Source organism: Anguilla rostrata, chromosome 8, assembly GCF_018555375.3.
Source record: "Anguilla rostrata isolate EN2019 chromosome 8, ASM1855537v3, whole genome shotgun sequence".
Classification (NCBI taxonomy): domain Eukaryota; kingdom Metazoa; phylum Chordata; class Actinopteri; order Anguilliformes; family Anguillidae; genus Anguilla; species Anguilla rostrata.
Window position 1 is genome coordinate 6,853,909 of NC_057940.1, and position 18,955 is coordinate 6,872,863.

Below are 18,955 nucleotides of genomic sequence, written 5' to 3' on the forward strand. Positions count from 1 at the left end.
CCACGTATTTATAATGATATGTTTGGTGTTTTAAATCTGTGTGGGAGCCTTTGTTGTATAAATTAAGATCATACAAATTCTGGAGAGACAGCATATCTACTAGAACCTCTCCGATTGAAGGACCTTGGCTACTGAAAGGGATTGTTGTTATTAGTCATTTCTTGATTCTCCATCTCCTCCCTCACACCCTTCCATTTTCTGTCTACTGTTTTGCTCCCCGCTTCCTCTTCTTACTGCTCTCCATTACTCTCGTCATCTCCTTTTCTCTCCTCCATCTTCTCTCGCTTCTTATCTCAGTCAATGACATTGACCTGGCAAAGGACGTCCATCTTGGCAGCGGTCAACCGAAAGGTGATGACCTGCCCCTCCTTCCTGCTGGAGATCTGTCGCCACGCGCCTGTGACCCACAGAAGCTGTACCAGTGCAGCCTGTGCAATAGGTTTGCCTCGGACAGCCTGGAGGCCCTGAGCTTGCATGTGAGTGAGGAACGCGTGCTCCCCCTGGAGGACTGGAGGACCATCGTCGGCGACCACTACCAGTGTAGGCTCTGCGGATACAGCACCCAGCTCCGGGCCAACTTCCTGCTCCACTGCCAGACCGACCGACACCTGCACAGGTACCAGCTGGCGGCTCACCTGAAGGAAGCGGGGGAGCCGAACTACTGGAGGCTAAAGGACGTGGCCATCAGCAACCCCGTGCACCTGAAGTGCAACGTGTGTGATTACCATAGCAACAGCGTGGAGAAGCTACGCCAGCACACGGCCAACCAGAGGCACGAGGCGGCAACGAAGCTCTACAAGGTACGTACGGGATGTCTGCGGGAGAACTGCTGCTGTTTGGAATGATGATGGTTTTTGCTTTTTTGTTCGATCCAGGGGAGGAAGCTGCACTAGAGAAAAGAATATGTCTGAGTCATGCTGACTTAAGAGCAGAGGGGAAAATGGCCTGTAGAGTAGGTGTTTTTTTTTTTTTTTTTGGTTTTTTTGAGAACTGTGCAAGTGTTGATTTTGTTGAATTTCCTGGACATAAAGTACCCGTTTCTCTAGTATCTTTCTGAAGTCCACTTTTGTGGAGGGTAGGTGGAACTGGTGAATCATGAGTCAAACAGTTTTTTTTAAGTAATAAAAATGTAAACGCACACAATGTGCAAAACTGTACGTAGCATTCTGGATCAGGGCAGATGAGTTGTTTCAGGTGGAGTTGCCTTAAAAGACCAGTGCCAAAGATATTATTCAATTTGTTTATAGAAAATTCACTTATCTTTGAAAGTAAGTCTAATGAGCTTTGTGTGTGTGTGTGTGCACACGTACATGTTTTTTTTCCCATTTTTGTATCAGCTTTTATATCTGAGAGTATTATAAATTTCTTTATCAGCTTGTGTGCATTGGAGACAGTATTATAAATTTGTGAATGAGTTTGTGTGTATCTGAGAGAGTATTAGGCTAGACATTTCTATATGAGCTTGAGTGCATCTGAGGGAGTATTAGACATTTCTATATCAGCCTGAGTATATCTGCGAGAGTATTAGACATTTCTATATGAGCTTAAATGTATCTGAGAGAGTATTAGAAATTTCTGCATTAGCTTGAGTGTATCTGAGAGAGTATTGGAAACGTTTGTTGTTTTATAAAGAATGGCGCTCTGAATCCTGTTGGATACTTGCCCTATTCCAGCCCTGCGGAGGACGCGGGATGGCGGATGTGACTGAAATGGAGAGGGGAGGTCCTCTCGTTTCAGTTTCGGCTCTCTGTTTGCTCGAGTCCTTTCGGGAGTTGACTCACGGTGACACGGGGGCACTGCCTGAAAAAACAAGAGCTGATCTGTCGAATTCATAGACTGACGGTGTCCATCTCGGACACATTTAGCAGTCTCCCATGTAAGCTTTGCTAGCATAACAAGCATCCATTAACCTGAATTAAGCCTGTCTTATGAATTCAGAAAAGTCTGACTGTTTATTTTTGGAGACTTAATTTATGAACTGCCGGTGACTGTAATAAGATGGTGTGGAAACCTGGCCATTGTTCACAAAATCTTATTTTATAGTGGCGAGTAAAAATCATTAGAAAAGATTTGTGATCACGTGAAACGTAATCGTTTAGAGGGGAAGTGCAGCTTTTTAAGAAAATGTACAAAATGCGATGCCAGGTTTTTCAACGGGACGAAGTTTAAAATGGTCTAATCTCAGAACCACTTATTTAAAAAAAAAAAAAAAAAAAAAGAGAGAAAAAAAAGAAGGAAAAAAAGAAAAAAAAAGCTCTCAGTCCAGTGAGAGTAAGTAATGTGGCATTCAGTAACCAAACAGCGGCAACGCTGAAGCCTGCATAGAGCCAGCAGGGGCCAATTGAGGTCCTGAACTGAAAGAATTGCATGTGGGAGTCTGAGGCCCAGCCCTCGAAGGTCCGCGGGGAAGGCGGGCGAGGGCCGCGGCGGTTTGAATTCATACGCTTCGGTCGTCCCGTAAAAAGGGTAACAAAGGGCGCCATGGTAACAAAGATCGTTTACAATGGCCGAACCGGGGCGAGTCCTCGGTCACGCCGAGGGTTTTTTATTTTTTATTTATTTTTTATTTATTTTTTTTCGGTTTGTGCGCGAGGGCACGTGTACCTTTGTCGCGCAGACGAAGTTGAACGTGGACCTTAATGTACCCGTGCACGTGCGCGTGTGGCTGTTACCGGTTCACGCGCCGTGCGGCTGAAATTTAAACGCCTGCTCTCCGGTACACGTGTCCCCGAGGCTCAAAAATTGACGTGTAGATTTTTTTCTTTCGATTTTCCTTTCTGTATAGTTTAACCCGACGTGCTTTGCCACCCGCTGGGGCCCCTTCAGAAAATGACTGTCGTTTTCTTCGAAAGGACAGCCATTTTCCACGAACACGGTCACCTGCAGAACGCAGGTGTGCGGTCGGTACTTATGCGTGCGTGTTATGAGTGTGTGTTTCTCTGTGTGCTTGAATGCTCGCATAGAGTATGTGTGTGTGTGTGCATGTGCGCATGTGGACACAACAATAACTGTAGCCCCTGGCTGCCAATCCATCGCAAATGAGCAGTTCTGTCTTCTTTTATTTGCTATCTGTTTGTCTGGTTGGGGTAGCACTTTCTGTTTCTTTTTATTTTTTTTTGACTGGGGTCGTACATGTCACGCGTATAAATACAAAGAAAGGGAATAGGAGGCTCGAGTCAGATCAGTGTTCCCGTGTGGATCAATGGTCAGTCGACTGATTAACTGATACTAGCTTGCGAGCTCGTCAGGTATGGTGCTAACCCTCTCGGCTAATACAGCATCACCCCTAGCAACGGCAACTACTTGTGGAGACAAGTGTTTGACACACAGTGTTAGACCTAAGCTGAAATGTAACCTAAATATAGGTGTCTAAAAAATAAATTCAGCTGAAAGTGAGATGTAACCATCGTTCATTTTAGCAACTAGTAGTTACCCTCCTTGTTGAAACTTGGATATATCGATTGAACAAACAGTGTGGCTGTTAATTTGGCCCATCCATGGATGTCATTCATGGGAAACAATGATCCCCGGACACTGTTTGCAAGGATACTACAAATTACATTTGAGACAAATGCCTTTACACATCCAACTAGCCGAGCAATTACCTAGGAATTCTGATTTTAAAAAATGTGGTTTTCTTGTGTTTTTTATTTTAAAAATGGAAAGGTAAGGTCTGGTTCATTCATTGGAGCTTTTGTGGCTGTTCTAAAGGATGCAGTGAAATGGACACAACCCGCTTGACCATCTTTTCAGTGGAGGGAAGACAGAAGCACGTGTGGGTCTGAGAAATCGATATACAGTAGGCTACTAACGGTTCTACTGCCACTTAAAAAATGAAATATGTTCCCTGCAGGGTTATTAATCACCTCTCATTCAGCTACAATTTCTTCAATGCTAGGGTCAGTTGCATCAATTCGCATCGTTGTTCTACTGAGAGCACAAACTTGACTGTTTTCTTTTAAACAATTTGTTTGTTGTTAATTAAATCTGAGCGACCACTTGTCAGGCCAAGCATCTGGCCTCATCTGTGTCTTTATTTCTCTCTCTCTGCGTTTCAAACAGCCATGTTTTCTTCACTGGGCACGTTCATCTGTCTGTGTCTTTTCTACATCCTCTGTTCTCTCTCTCTCTCTCTCTCTCTCTCTCTCTCGCTCGCTTGCTCGCTCTCTCTCACTCACACACACACACACACACGCAATTATTACACATAATAGATAAACTTGTGTGTTCGTTCATCTATCTGTCTCTTTTATACGTCTTCTATTCTCTCTCTCTATCTTGCCCTCTGTCTCTCTTTCTCTCTCACACACTCACAATTACCTCTCTCTCTCTCTCTCTCTCACACACACACACACACACGAATCTGTATTATTCTTGCTGAGTGCTGGTGGCTGGTTCTCTCTGCAGGCCCATAAGTGGCTAACGCACAGGACACACAGAGAGACACGGCAGATTCCCCCGTTTCCCGCCGCCATCTTTATTTATCCCTCCTGGCGGGCGTCAGGCAGGTGGAAATCCACGGGCCGTGTTCTGAGGGGAAGGAGAAGGCAGCCCGTGGGTTCCCTACGCCACCGGCAATGCGCACCAGCTGTTCCCCGCTTAAATTTGGGATGGGGGAAAAAAAAAGCCCCTGGCCTGCTGATTGCATTTTTTGTGTGGTGCGTGTGCTTTTGTTTGAAGGGAAGGCTGTTATTTTGTGCACATACTTGTGGAGGTGGTAGTAAAAATAAAGGATGAAATAAATAAATCATTTTTGGATATTTTTTTAAATGTTATATTTAGAAGGAAAGGCATTCGGGAGGCATTGGGTGATAACCTTTCCACATGACTGCGGCATAGAGAACTGTGCGGCTGGAAAATTATTAAAGCATGCTCCTGTTTTATCAGTGCTTTGTACCCAATGTGAAACTGCATGTACCAGATGTCTTTTATTTGCAACACATAGGCTACAGTAAACTGTGTCCAGATCAGTTGCTAGTTCTAATAACTAGTCTAATAGTGCTATGTTTAATAGTGACTGCATACTGACATTCAGTTTGCTTACATTAGACACTTGTTTTAAAGTAAATTATAAAATGGCACAGGTGAACCGTTGATGTGTATGAAAGAGGCTCTTTGACATAGTTCGTTGGTGGGGGGGGCCATGTTCCACTGAATATGGTTAACATTTCAGTGTTCATGGTAAAAAATAATCTCAGGCATGCACACACATGAATTAGGAAGGAGCACATCTGTGCGGCCTGCTGAGGTTTGTGTTATGGCTTTGTGAGATGGCAGGCTATGTCCTTTTCATTAGAGGGGAGGGCTCGTGCAGGTGCACGGTGGCCTGAGAATGTTCCGGACGCTGGGTGTGGTGGGCGGGTGACGCACGGAAGCCGAAAATGGGTACGACACACCTGTTCCTCAGCTGTCTCCAACCCCCCCCCCTCGTGTGTGTGTGTGTGTGTGTTGTCTGTGTCTGTGTCTGTGTGTTCTACATGTTGTTTGTGTGTGTGTGTGTGTGTGTGTGCGTATGTCTAAGTGTCTGCATGTTGTGTGTGTGTGTGTGTGTGTGTGTGTGTGTGTCTGCATGTTGTGTATTTGTGTGTGTGTGTGTCTGTGTTTGTGTGTGCACGTGTACGTGTGTGCGTGTGTCTGCGTGTCTGCATGTTGTGTGTGTGTCTGTGTTTGTGTGTGTCTGTGTGTCTGCATGTTGTGTGTGTATGTTTGTGTGTGCGTGTGTGCGTATGTCTGCATGTTGTATGTGTGTGTGTGTGTGTGTGAGATTTTGTGAATAGTCCTTTTTAAGAAATGCTGCTGGTTCTCCATTTTGTGTATCACTCTGGATTAAATCTGTGAAATGACTGAAATGTGAATCTAGTGCTCATGTTTTAGTGGCAGTTGTGTGTGCCCACGTGAGGGTGTGTACATGCAAATGCGTGCTCGTTATTTTGCATTTCTATGCATGCATGGTTGCGCATCTGCAGTTTTTTTTTTTTTGTTTGTCAGTACGCGTTTTCCCTTTAATATTAATAACATGTGTAATAATTATGTGTCAGAGAGAGAGAGAGCGAGAGAGAGACATTTATATACCCCCATTTTATTGACCTCTCTCTCTCCGCTCACCTTCACATCATGAGATGGCGGCGCAGTGACAGGTGTTATTAACTGCGCAACACTGCCGCATCTGTCAAGCCAGGCTCACTTCCCCCCCTCCCGCCCCCCTGCCCCCCGCCCGATGTGAGGCGGCGTCGGAACCGTCGCGTGTGGTACCGCTGTTACCCCCCCCCCCCCCCGAGCTTTGAGCGTGTTCCGCAGAAAGCAGGACAGACCGAGTCGAGCGTACACGATTGGTACGGTTCGCGTGGAAAGGCGTTCTGGTTTTTATTTTTTAAAGAAAGCCCCCATCCTCCTGTATCCCTCCCTGACTAACACAAAAAAAAAGAGAAAAGCCTTCGCCTTCATTTTGGTTAAGTCTTTCTTGTTTTTTTTCTTTCTTTTCTTTTCTTTTTTTTGGGGGGGAGGGTGGGTGATGTCCAACATTGGCTAGAAACAGTCTGGAAGCAGCTCTTTATTTTTATGCTTTATTTCATAAGCAAACAAAGTTCCTTCCTTTATTTGGAGGAAAAAAAATATTTTATGGGTCTGTTTTGAGGAAATTTTGAGGCCTGCATAATTTTGTGGTACGGCTCTACTGTTAAAATGCAATCGTGTAAAATGCATTTTCGGTGTGTGTAGCTCCTGAAAAGAGCTTGTTAAAAAAGAGAATTATTCCAGAGCGGCTCTGCTTCCTTTTATGACGCACTACAAAGGATGCGAAGAGGGGAGAAACTAATAAAGCTTTAAATCTCTGTGTGGGTCTGTGTGGTCAGGCCACAGACCAAGTGCACCCAGCACAAATCTGCCTGCACCGTTCTCTGTGTGTGAATGCATTTGTCTACACGTGTGTGTGTGTAAGGGAGGTGGGGGCGGGAGGGTGGGGGTGTTTATAGTGTTTATATATTTCCAATTGTGTCAACTTTCACCTCCCCATGCATTCCAATATTAATCTTTCTCTGAATGGGGGGGGGGGGGGGGAGTTGAAGATTAAATATACGTGTGATTTAAACCTGAGGACCGATGAATGTGAGGACAGAAAAATGTTTAGGCTTATCTGCCTAAACTTTTTTTGTCATAAATTTTGTCACAAATTCGACCAGATGCAACGCTTGTCTTTTTTTGAGTGCATAATCAGATACATATTCAGCCTTTTGAGTGATCAGCATGAATGATTTTCAGAAGAGTAGCCACTGTGGTGTGTGTGTGTGTGTGTGTGTAGGGGCGTGGGAGAGAAGGGATTGGCTGCAGCAGCCACATTCGGCCACATGACCGACAGCAAAGGATGTTGGGAATTTCCCTTATTATTATTATTATCAGTCCCAACGCACCCGCGGTGCATCATGGGAGCTTTAACCTAGTTTCGCTGTGAACTCGCACCAGCATAACAGTTTGAGAAAGGCGCACAAAATCGAAGGTGTTGAAAAAATATTTTTTTAAAAAGAAGAAATACAAGGGAGTTTTATTGCTGCAGTTTTTTTCTGTGTGTAAGTTTTACATCATCTCATTTTACATAAATTCTCTGGCATGCAGTAGGCCTAATTGTATTTTCCCAGTGAAAAACCGTGCAACGTTTTTAAAATAATGGATGTGTCTTGTGCTTAGTTCTTCATGGCCGTGGACCAAAAGAAACACCCGTACTTTTTTTGCAGGTTTTTTTTTTTTGAACGCATGATCGAACAGGAAAAGTAAAAAGCATTCCTGTAGTAATTGAGCTCAACCATCAGGTACTCAGTAGGGAGATAATAATAGTGTGTAATATTCCATTACAGGCATAAGGGATTCAGTTAACCTCCTGTTCTCCCCTGGCCTGGATTTGAAACACAGTGTGGTTTAGCTCCCTTTGCTGTGGAAGGATTAGCCGGCTACTAGCAGCCTAATAGTCTAATCCATAATGCCATGACGTAGACCCAGTGGAAGTCACTCTCGCTTTCCTGAGGATTGCCATTTTTCATTACTGCAAATTTAGTTAAATTAGCATGATTACTTTTTTCCTTAATTGGTTAGCGCTCGCGTGCATTTGTCGGTCTGGCTAGGTTCTCCGTCCTTTTGGATGTGGACAATTAGTACAGTTCATTACCGTCGTGATTATTTCACACTTTCGTTTATGTTGTAAAGTTTCTTTAATGCGACATCTGTCTGCCATTCTGCCATGCACATACTTTTTATGCAATTAAAAAATGTCTAGTACCTATATCAGTACTATATCAGGAAGTATGTTTGTATTCCTGTGTGTGTATACACGGTTCCTGTGCTGTGCTATTGTTTCAAGGAATTTTACTCTCATTTTTGCTTGAAATGTGAAAGAAGTACAATATATTTTGAAATGTAGGCAGGGGGGGAAAAAAACAAACAAACGGATGTTTAGTATTTACAACGCAGGTTCCTGTGTGGAGCGTGCTCTCCCTCAGGAAGACGATCCTTTAGTTACAGACGAACTCCAGGGCCATTAATAAGATGCAAAAGTGTGTAAAAGCTGGGGGGGAGAGTGTGGATGAGGTGGGAGGGGCTTGTTGGGGCGATGACAACCACAAGAAAATCTAGTTTTTTTTAAACTGCTGTTTGTTTAAATGTAACCCTATAATTTACATATGTTCCTAACTTGTACTACTGCTAATACTGTAGGATGGTACCATTGCATTGCATTGCATTGGATGAGACATGTTTATGTAATGTCAGTGGCAGGACTGTACCATTGCACTTATAGATGGCAGGCGCTGCTGTGACTTTATTCACAGGGATGGAAGCTACAACTGTGACATCACTAACAGGGCTGCACCATTCCGGACTGCGTTTCACAGTCCGCTCTTCTTCTTCCATTCGTTTTTATTACGCGTAACCCTTTGAAGAGTAGGTCTTCTGGAATGCTTTCTCAAAATTCCGAGTCCGTGTTTTTTGAACTCCCGTTTCTTTCCGTTACCAGCAGCGACTGTGACATCAGGATTGGAATGTTCAGTTAAGAACATTCTATTCACATTTTTTGTGATCCTCAGGGGCCTCTACATCCACAGTAATGGACGGAAGCTGCAGCTGTGATGTCACTGACAGGGGCGTACCATTCCGGACCGCATTCCGCAGTCTGCTCTTGTTCTTCCCTTCGGTTATTTTGCTTAAAAGTGTCATATTTCCCGTGCTAGAGATTTGGTTCCCTTGAAATGAGACACGCTTGTTGGTAGCCAATCTGAAAAAAATCTTTGGCTCTGATGGTGGCCTAAGAATGATTGCGGTAAATGGCATATCCTGGCATTACGCTTACAGACTGTTCGGTGTCACTGTATGTCTTTGTGTATTCTTCATTTTGGAGAGACTGCAGTGATGTATGTAGATGGTATAAAAGTCCCACTTCACCAGTGGTGACGCAGCAAACAAAGATTTACTAAACAATGCAAGAAGTAACTGTAATTGGTATAGTTTGTTGGACTTGCATCACATAATAAGAATAATAATAATAATAATAATAATAATAATAATAATTTTAGGTCTGTGCTGTGATTCTATTTGATGTTTGTATTGAGTTAAGACTGGGTAAGTCAATCGCTGGGGTGGTTTTGAGCTCTTTGATTTACCGGTTTCTGTAGCGTGGAGTGCATACCATTCCGTGAAGCTTTTAGCTTGGCGACTGCCACCCTGCCCGTGATATTGCATTACATTCCCCCCCCCCCCCCCCCCCCCCCCTCTTCTGGCTCAATACTGATTTCTTGTTACATGTGTTTGTAGGGTGTCAGTATTGATGGAACGAGAGAGGGGGGTGGGGGGGGGGGGGGGGGGGGAGGGGCGGGGGTGTGGAGGAAACAAGCAGGCTTTTGTTGTGTTTCTTTGTGAGAAACTGGTGCAGCTCGGAAAGGACTCCACTAAATGAGCATTACTGGGCACAGATATGTTCGAATCACAGTGAATCGCTGATATGCTAAGAAACAGCAGTGGTGACGTGTGGCTAAAGAGTATTACTATAATTCCGGAATTGATTTCCCACAGGTTCAGGCATTCTGTTCTTCCTGACAGGTAAAAAGAATTATGTTTACACAGCGTGCCATAATAAGTCTTATTTTTCCTCCCATTGAAATGCCATTTGTAATGCTCTGGACTTGTTTAGATACCTTTTACAGGTATTCCCCCCCCCAGGCAACCATTCTTTTAAGCGAGAACAATTGCATGTGGTTTGCTAGGCGTAGGCCTTTTTAAGTATGACTGTCCCCTGATTGCCACAGGCCCAATAACAGTTATTGCTCAGAGGTTATCGCTCAATGGTATGATTATGAGCAGATCCTGCTGTTTATGGGTGGAGTAGATTATGGCTTTGTTCACAATGACAAAATACGTACATTGTCCGTGATGTTTTTATTTTTACATATCTGTGTTGTGACTCTTTATACACAAATGCCACAGTTGTTTGTCCCTAGTTCATAACTTGAGTCATACAGTGTACGGTTTATACAGAAAGTATTGCAGATACTGTATGAGATTTAATACTTTTATAAATTGTAATGTAAATGAGGTGAAATCAAATGGGTTTTTTAAGCATGCTGCAGTAGGCAATATTTATTAGGGAGCTGTAAGAAGTGACATAATGGCGCTAGTATTTATTTTACCACAGTCTCTGTGCAATCGGTTACTGCTTTGTAAAGATGACACTGCTAAAACTTCATAAATTAAAAGCCATTAGTGTTCTGGATGGATCACATTACTGCTGTGTTTAAATGGAGAGAGAACTTTTCAAAATAATAGTTTATAGAGGTCTCAAAGAAACTGGCAGTAATGCCACCGTTGTGATTCATATTTATAATGACTTAATGATTTTGGCACATTGCATGATTTCATTTATGACGGTGCTTATTTATTGTTTAATTTGTTAATGCATTCTGTTTAAATATGGATTTTAATTACTGCGACTTGTGCATTATGTGTTTTTAGTTTGCCTGGTATTGACTGTCAAGCTCTTACTGATCTCTGCTGTCCTGGCTTAGCAGAGAATGTTTATATTTGGCATCATTAATTCTAAGTTCTTTCTTTTGGGAATCTTGTGAAAGTTTAAAAAATACTTTTATGTTTCCAGAAACACCATTTTAATATGCCTTGACAAGAATCATCAATTTGCACTACACTAGAAGTGCAAACTGTCACAAAACGGTTCATAATTTGAATGCAGACATTGTCTTTAAAAGAAAAGTTAACTTCCGTTATGCCTTTTATGGTGATTGAGCTGAAGAGCAAGCAAGGCTTTGACTGTGACGTTGATAAGAACAATGACCTCATGTAAATAGCCTACTCATTATGAACACAGGTTCCACAAGGATGATGAACCAGCACAGTCCTAGCTAACTGTACCCTGCTCTATATGTAGCCTACATCAGCTCTACAGGAATGAAGATCCAGTCCCAGCTAACTGTACCCTGCTCTATATGTAGCCTACATCAGCTCTACAGGAATGAAGATCCAGTCCCAGCTAACTGTACCCTGCTCTATATGTAGCCTACATCAGCTCTACAGGAATGAAGATCCAGTCCCAGCTAACTGTACCCTGCTCTATATGTAGCCTGCATCAGCTCTACAGGAATGAGGATCCAGTCCCAGCTAACTGTACCCTGCTCTATATGTAGCCTACACCAGCTCTACAGGAATGAGGATCCAGTCCCAGCTAACTGTACCCTGCTCTATATGTAGCCTACACCAGCTCTACAGGAATGAGGATCCAGTCCCAGCTAACTGTACCCTGCTCTATATGTAGCCTACATCAGCTCTACAGGAATGAAGATCCAGTCCCAGCTAACTGTACCCTGCTCTATATGTAGCCTGCATAAGCTGTACAGGAATGACGATCCTGCAGTCTGCTTCAGTTTCCTAACATGTCTGTGGGGCCTTTCTTGGGAAAGAAACACGGATAGTGGGATTTAATTACCCTGGATCAGCGCCAAAAATATTTCCCTTGACAAACCCCCCGCTTAATTAAAACTTAAAGACGTTTTAGTGGTCCCCAGGAGACATTTTGCCGAGGGGGGGGGTTCTGAGAAAACACTGTAGGTCTCTCTCAGTAAAAAGAAATATGTATGTGCTTTGCCACTTGCTGTGATTTTAATCCCAGCCTTTTAAAACATCTTTTTATCTCAGGGGCTTATTCAGAAACGGACCTGCAGGCGCTTCAGATCCTCCCTGACTCTCGTAGAAAGCAGATTTTTTGGGGGGGATTTTTTTGTTTTGTGTTTTGTTTTGTTCCATTTTATTTCTTTTCTATTTCTGTTCAGAAGACTAGATAAAGGAAGTAGTGCTTCTTTTTTTGGGGGGGGGGGAAGGGGGGATGTTTGGCAGTGTCTGCCCGGGTCATTATCAGGAGAACGCTGAGGACATGCTCGCCCTCGTTCTGCCTGAAGGCGGAGCAGCTCCCCCCCCGTGAACGCCCCTGCCAGAGACGCACTGCTACGTGCTGTGGAAAACTGTTCAGGAGCGCGCTCACAGTAAGACGCACTGCTAGGCTCTGTGGAAGCCTGTTCAGAAGCATGCTCACAGTAAGACGCTCTGTGGACAGTGTTCAGGAGCGTGCTCACAGTAAGACGCACTGATAGGCTCTGTGGAAGGTCTGTTCAGGAGCGCGCTCACAGTAAGACGCACTGCTAGGCTCTGTGGACAGTCTGTTCAGGAGCATGCTCACAGTAAGACGCACTGCTAGGCTCTGTGGAAGCCTGTTCAGGAGCATGCTCACAGTAAGACGCCCTGCTAGGCTCTGTGGAAGGTCTGTTCAGGAGCGTGCTCACAGTAAGACGCACTGCTAGGCTCTGTGGACAGTGTTCAGGAGCGCGCTCACAGTAAGACGCCCTGCTAGGCTCTGTGGACAGTGTTCAGGAGCGCGCTCACAGTAAGACGCACTGCTAGGCTCTGTGGAAGGTCTGTTCAGGAGCGCGCTCACAGTAAGACGCACTGCTAGGCTCTGTGGAAGCCTGTTCAGGAGCGCGCTCACAGTAAGACGCACTGCTAGGCTCTGTGGAAGGTCTGTTCAGGAGCGCGCTCACAGTAAGACGCACTGCTAGGCTCTGTGGAAGGTCTGTTCAGGAGCGCGCTCACAGTAAGACGCACTGCTAGGCTCTGTGGAAGGCCTGTTCAGGAGCGCGCTCACAGTAAGACGCACTGCTAGGCTCTGTGGAAGCCTGTTCAGGAGCGCACTCACAGTAAGACGCACTGCTGGGCTCTGTGGAAGCCTGTTCAGGAGCGCACTCACAGTAAGACGCACTGCTGGGCTCTGTGGAAGTCCTGTTCAGGAGCGCACTCACAGTAAGACGCTCTGTGGAAGTCCTGTTCAGGAGCGCGCTCACAGTAAGATGCACTGCTAGGCTCTGTGGAAGTCCTGTTCAGGAGCGCGCTCACAGTAAGACGCTCTGTGGAAGGTCTGTTCAGGAGCGCGCTCACAGTAAGACGCACTGCTAGGCTCTGTGGACAGTCTGTTCAGGAGCGCCCTCACAGTAAGACGCACTGCTAGGCTCTGTGGAAGCCTGTTCAGAAGCGCACTCACAGTAAGACGCACTGCTAGGCTCTGTGGAAGCCTGTTCAGAAGCGCACTCACAGTAAGACGCACTGCTAGGCTCTGTGGAAGTCCTGTTCAGGAGCGCACTCACAGTAAGATGCACTGCTAGGCTCTGTGGACAGTGTTCAGGAGCGCGCTCACAGTAAGACGCACTGCTAGGCTCTGGTAGGTCTGTTCAGGAGCGCGCTCACAGTAAGACGCACTGCTAGGCTCTGTGGACAGTCTGTTCAGGAGCGCACTCACAGTAAGACGCACTGCTAGGCTCTGTGGAAGTCCTGTTCAGGAGCGCACTCACAGTAAGACGCACTGCTAGGCTCTGTGGAAGTCCTGTTCAGGAGCGCACTCACACTAAGACGCACTGCTAGGCTCTGTGGACAGTGTTCAGGAGCGCGCTCACAGTAAGACGCACTGCTAGGCTCTGTGGAAGCTTGTTCAGGAGCGCACTCACAGTAACGCACGCTAGGCTCTGTGAGGTCTGTTCAGGAGCGCTCACGTAGCGCTCTGTGGAGCTTTCAGGAGCACGCTCACAGTAAGACGCACTGCTGGGCTCTGTGGAAGCCTGTTCAGGAGCGCGCTCACAGTAAGACGCACTGCTAGGCTCTGGAAGGTCTGTTCAGGAGCGCGCTCACAGTAAGACGCACTGCTGGCTCTGGGAAGCTGTTCAGGACGCGCTCACAGTAAGACGCACTGCTAGGCTCTGGAAGGTCTGTTCAGGAGCGCGCTCACAGTAAGACGCACTGCTAGGCTCTGTGGAAGGCCTGTTCAGGAGCGCGCTCACAGTAAGACGCACTGCTAGGCTCTGGAAGGTCTGTTCAGGAGCGCGCTCACAGCGAAGCAGTGGCTCACATTAAAGCCTGTGGAGTCCCAGAGCCCTGCAGTTTCCCATGTAGCACAGCTGGAGAGAAAGGGCGCGGTGCTGGGGACACAACACGCACCTGTATACACACACACACCGATTACACACACACATGTGGTATAACACAGACATACACATACGCACGCACGCACATGCACACACACACGTGTATATACACACACGTACGTGCACACACACCCGTATATACACGCTTGTACATACACAACCACGAACACACACACCGCACACATACACATACACACACGCACGCACAAATGGGCACATTACATATAAGAATACACAAACAGGGGAAATGTGTGTTTAGCGTTGTGGCGGTCAGCAGATTTCAGATGTGGGCTCTTGATCTCTACAGAGAGCCTGAATTAGAGGTGATGTGGATTTCTTGTGCGCATCATTGCTGTGAAAGTGTATGGAATGCTTTCATTTCCAAAGGTGATGCAAGAGACATTTGCCTGTGTGCATCTCGCAGAACGCCAGTAGCTTTGTTTCAGCGTATGTTTGTTAACTCTTGTGGGAACTTTTGCTCACCTGTCATCCTTCTGTCCTTTTGCCTTCTCTCTCAGCACCTGCAGAAACAGGAGAGCATGCTAAACTCGGACTCCTGCTACTTCTACTGCGCGCTGTGTGACTACTCCACCAAAGCCAAGCTCCACCTGGTGCAGCACCTCCACTCGACCAAGCACCAGCAGGCGCTGGGCTCGCAGAAGCTGGAGTTCTTCCGGCAGGGGCTGGGGTCCGAGCCGGACGCTCTGGGCGACCTCTTCTACGTCAAGGACCGTCCAAAAAAAGAGTCCGGTGAGTAGATGCTTCACGGTCACCAACGTGCTTAGCGAGTGATTTCAAAAAGATTTTTATGGGAAACTATTTGCAGTGTTGGGTAGCTACGTGCACAGGGGTGTCCTGACCTGGACTATTATTGTCATAGCAGGCACCCTTAATCATGGGGGCTTCCATTGTGTAAAGGCCTGCCCTATATTAAGGTCTGTATGACTGGGCACTACAGTGATGCCCCACCCAGGATATGTGATAATAATTGGGTCCTCTGTCTTCAGCACTTCTCTTTTTGCACTGTTGAGTTCTGCTGGCCCTCCTGCACCCGCCCCCCCCCCCCCCCCACACACTTGGCCAAACCCTACGTGCCGCTTAAAACCCCAAACTCATCGAGCAACGCGCCAGATGCCTTAAACTCTTCAGAATGAACACAATGTTCCCATTAAACCCTCCTGACCCCCCCCCCCCCCGCCCCCCCCCCAAACGGTGCGTTAGTGACATCTTTAGCAGGCATGCAGGAGGTCATGAAACTACACTACCTTAGGAGGGTCCAACAGTTAAACTCCCATCCCCCTTCCCAGAGAGAGAGCTTTAATTTCCTTTGTCATGACTGAAGCAATTTGTCTTTCGTTTTACGCTTTCACTGCTGCCAGTAACTAATAAGTACAACACGCCCGAATCCGTTCTGAGACGCGTAACAGAAAGAAAAGAAGAAAAAAAAACAAAAAGAATAAACAAACGAACGCTTTTCTTTGAGGGGGATCCAGCGATTTTTTTTTTTTTTTTTTTTATTTTTTTATATAACCGCGGCACCGGAGTCAGGATCCGTTATGTAATAATTCAAACGTTAACTGCCGCTTCACGGGCACGAACGGTGCGATTTGTTTTGGCTGGGGTTTGGCCAGGGCCGGGGGGAACCGCTAACTGCGTTTGGAGAGAGGCGCTCCAAAAAAGCGGAATTAATCCGTTCCCCCGAGATTTCGGTTTTTTCTGCGCCGGAGCCAGAAGCAGGCGGCCGTGAGCCGAGAGCCGCGTGCGAAAGTTTTCGGCGGCGAAACTAGCCGTTTTTTTTTAAAATTTGGATTTGAGCGCGACGGGCCTGGCGCTCAGCTTTAATTATAACCGGATCAAAGGTGGGTCATCGCCCGGGCGCTCCAGAACAATTACACTCCGATAAATCAATATTTTACATTAAAGGGGACGTGTGACCCTCACCCAACCTCCCTCTCCCCTTTTTTTCGTTTTAATTTTTTTTGGCAAGGGAACAGAAATATTTAAATGTGCGAAAGAGGGGGGGAAAAAAATGCACAGCGGCGCCCCGAGCGTTCCGCCATCAAATGCAAATATTTATTTTTGGAACGTGATTTAGTTGTTCCCGCAGCAGTCACTTCTTATTTGAAATCAAAGCGAAAGCCACTTTTGTGTCTGAAATGTTTTTGAAAGACAGTTTAGAATTGCGCAAGCACAGCTTGCTGTACTTTTTTATTTTAGGGGAGGGGGGTAAGTAATTGCTATGCCTGTGGAGGGAGAGCTGTTTTTTTCCTAGCCCGTAGCGTAGCTGTAAATTGCTCGACGGGCTGGACCGTGCACAATGGCTTTTCACTTCCTGTAGGTTATCATCGTCCTTTCAATGGCTCACAAATAAAAAAGGAGATGGGATCTTATGGGGGTAATTATGACTCCCCTCCCCCACAGGCTCAGGCATACACACACAGAATAGGGACACGCATATAAACACACACACACACACACACACACACACACACAGAATAGGACACCATCTAAACACCACACAGAATAGGGACACACACACACACACAGATAGGACACGCTAACAACACCACACGCAGAATAGGGCCACGCATATAAACACACACACAGACTAGAGACATGCATATAAACACACATACACACACACACACACACACAATGAACACAGACACGCATATAAACACACACACAGACTAGAGACATGCATATAAACACACATACACAGACACGCATATAAACACACACACAGAATAGAGACATGCATATAAACACACATACACACACACACTCACACACACAGAATAGGGACACACATCTAAACACACACACACAGAATAGGGACACACACACACACACACAGAATAGGGACACGCATATACACACACACACACGCAGAATAGGGACACGCATATAAACACACACACAGACTAGAGACATGCATATAAACACACATACACACACACACACACACACAATGAACACAGACACGCATATAAACACACACACAGACTAGAGACATGCATATAAACACACATACACAGACACGCATATAAACACACACACAGAATAGAGACATGCATATAAACACACATACACACACACACACACACACACACACACACAATGAACACAGACACGCATATAAACACACACAGAATAGAGACATGCATATAAACACACATACACACACAGACACACACACACACACAATGAACACAGACACGCATATAAACACACACACAGAATAGGGACACGCATGCAAACACACATACACACACAGAATAGTGACATGCATATAAACACAAAAACACACACACAGAATAGGAACACACATATAAACACACACACACACAGAATAGAGGCATGCATATAAACACACACACACACACACACACAGAATAGAGGCATACATATAAACACGCACACACACACACCACCACACACACCACACCGAATAAGCATCATATAAACATGCACACACAAATATACCAGCGTACATGCACTCACTAGCACACACACGTGCATAAACTCACTCACCTGCACTCAACACACGCACACACATTCTTTCTCTCACACATACTCACACTCACTTTCTCTCTCACACACACACACACACACACACACACACACACTCTCTCTCTCACACACGCACACACACTCACTCTCTTTCTCTCTCACACACACTCTCTCTCTTTCTCTCTCACACACACACACTCTCTCTCTCTCTCCCTCACACACACACACGCTCTCTCTCACACACACACACACAACGCGCACACGCACACATGCGATTAGTGGAAAGTGGAGCAGCTCTGAGATGGGCCTGAACAAAAGCCCGTCTGTAAGAGTGAAAGGACGCGGAGTCATCACCGGGTGCGTTTCCGAGCCCTTCAGAGAGCGCGGCGCGGCCGCGCGGAGCTTTTGTCTCTCTTCCGAGACGCACGGCGAGGAGAGAGGACGGCGTCTTCCTAAGATGGCCGCCTGTCCAGCGATCTAAGCTATTACAGCATGTGATAAATATGCAGCGCTCATAAAATTGGGTTTTGTGAATGTGCACCGTTTCCACGGTACCTAATTTTTTTTTTTCTTCGAACGTGGACGCAGTGCCCGCGTACGCTGTTATAGTAATTGGCTCGATGCTTCTTTGTCCTCGCCGTGGTATATCATAGTTTGGCTTCCACCTTTACTTCTGCTGAGATTTGATGAGTCTGCACTTTGGACGCATTTGTCTGCGGCTTAGGTATTTGTTAAAGTCTTGCAACGTTATGAATCACCTTGAGACTCTCCCCGCGAAGGCGATTCTACTATTCCGAGCGGGGTTGTAATTGCTTTGAAATGGCAACGGAAAAGTAAATTATGACTTTCTGACTGTGTAATATAATACGCGGTCATATATTCTACATGAAATGGTGCACTGCACAATGAGTTATGGTATCATAACTTGCCGTACG

General features: G+C 45.8%; 1 protein-coding gene across 2 annotated transcripts in view; it reads left to right on the top strand.

Moving 5' to 3' along the window:
• The window catches only part of LOC135260694 (zinc finger homeobox protein 4-like), a 55,252-nt gene that overhangs the window by 11,588 nt on the left and 24,709 nt on the right, over window positions 1-18,955 (top strand). For both annotated transcript variants that reach the window (XM_064346127.1, XM_064346128.1), the window contains exons 3-4: window positions 298-800; window positions 15,026-15,257. In XM_064346127.1, the coding sequence (XP_064202197.1) occupies window positions 298-800; window positions 15,026-15,257 (735 nt within the window). The remainder of the gene's footprint in view (window positions 1-297; window positions 801-15,025; window positions 15,258-18,955) is intronic.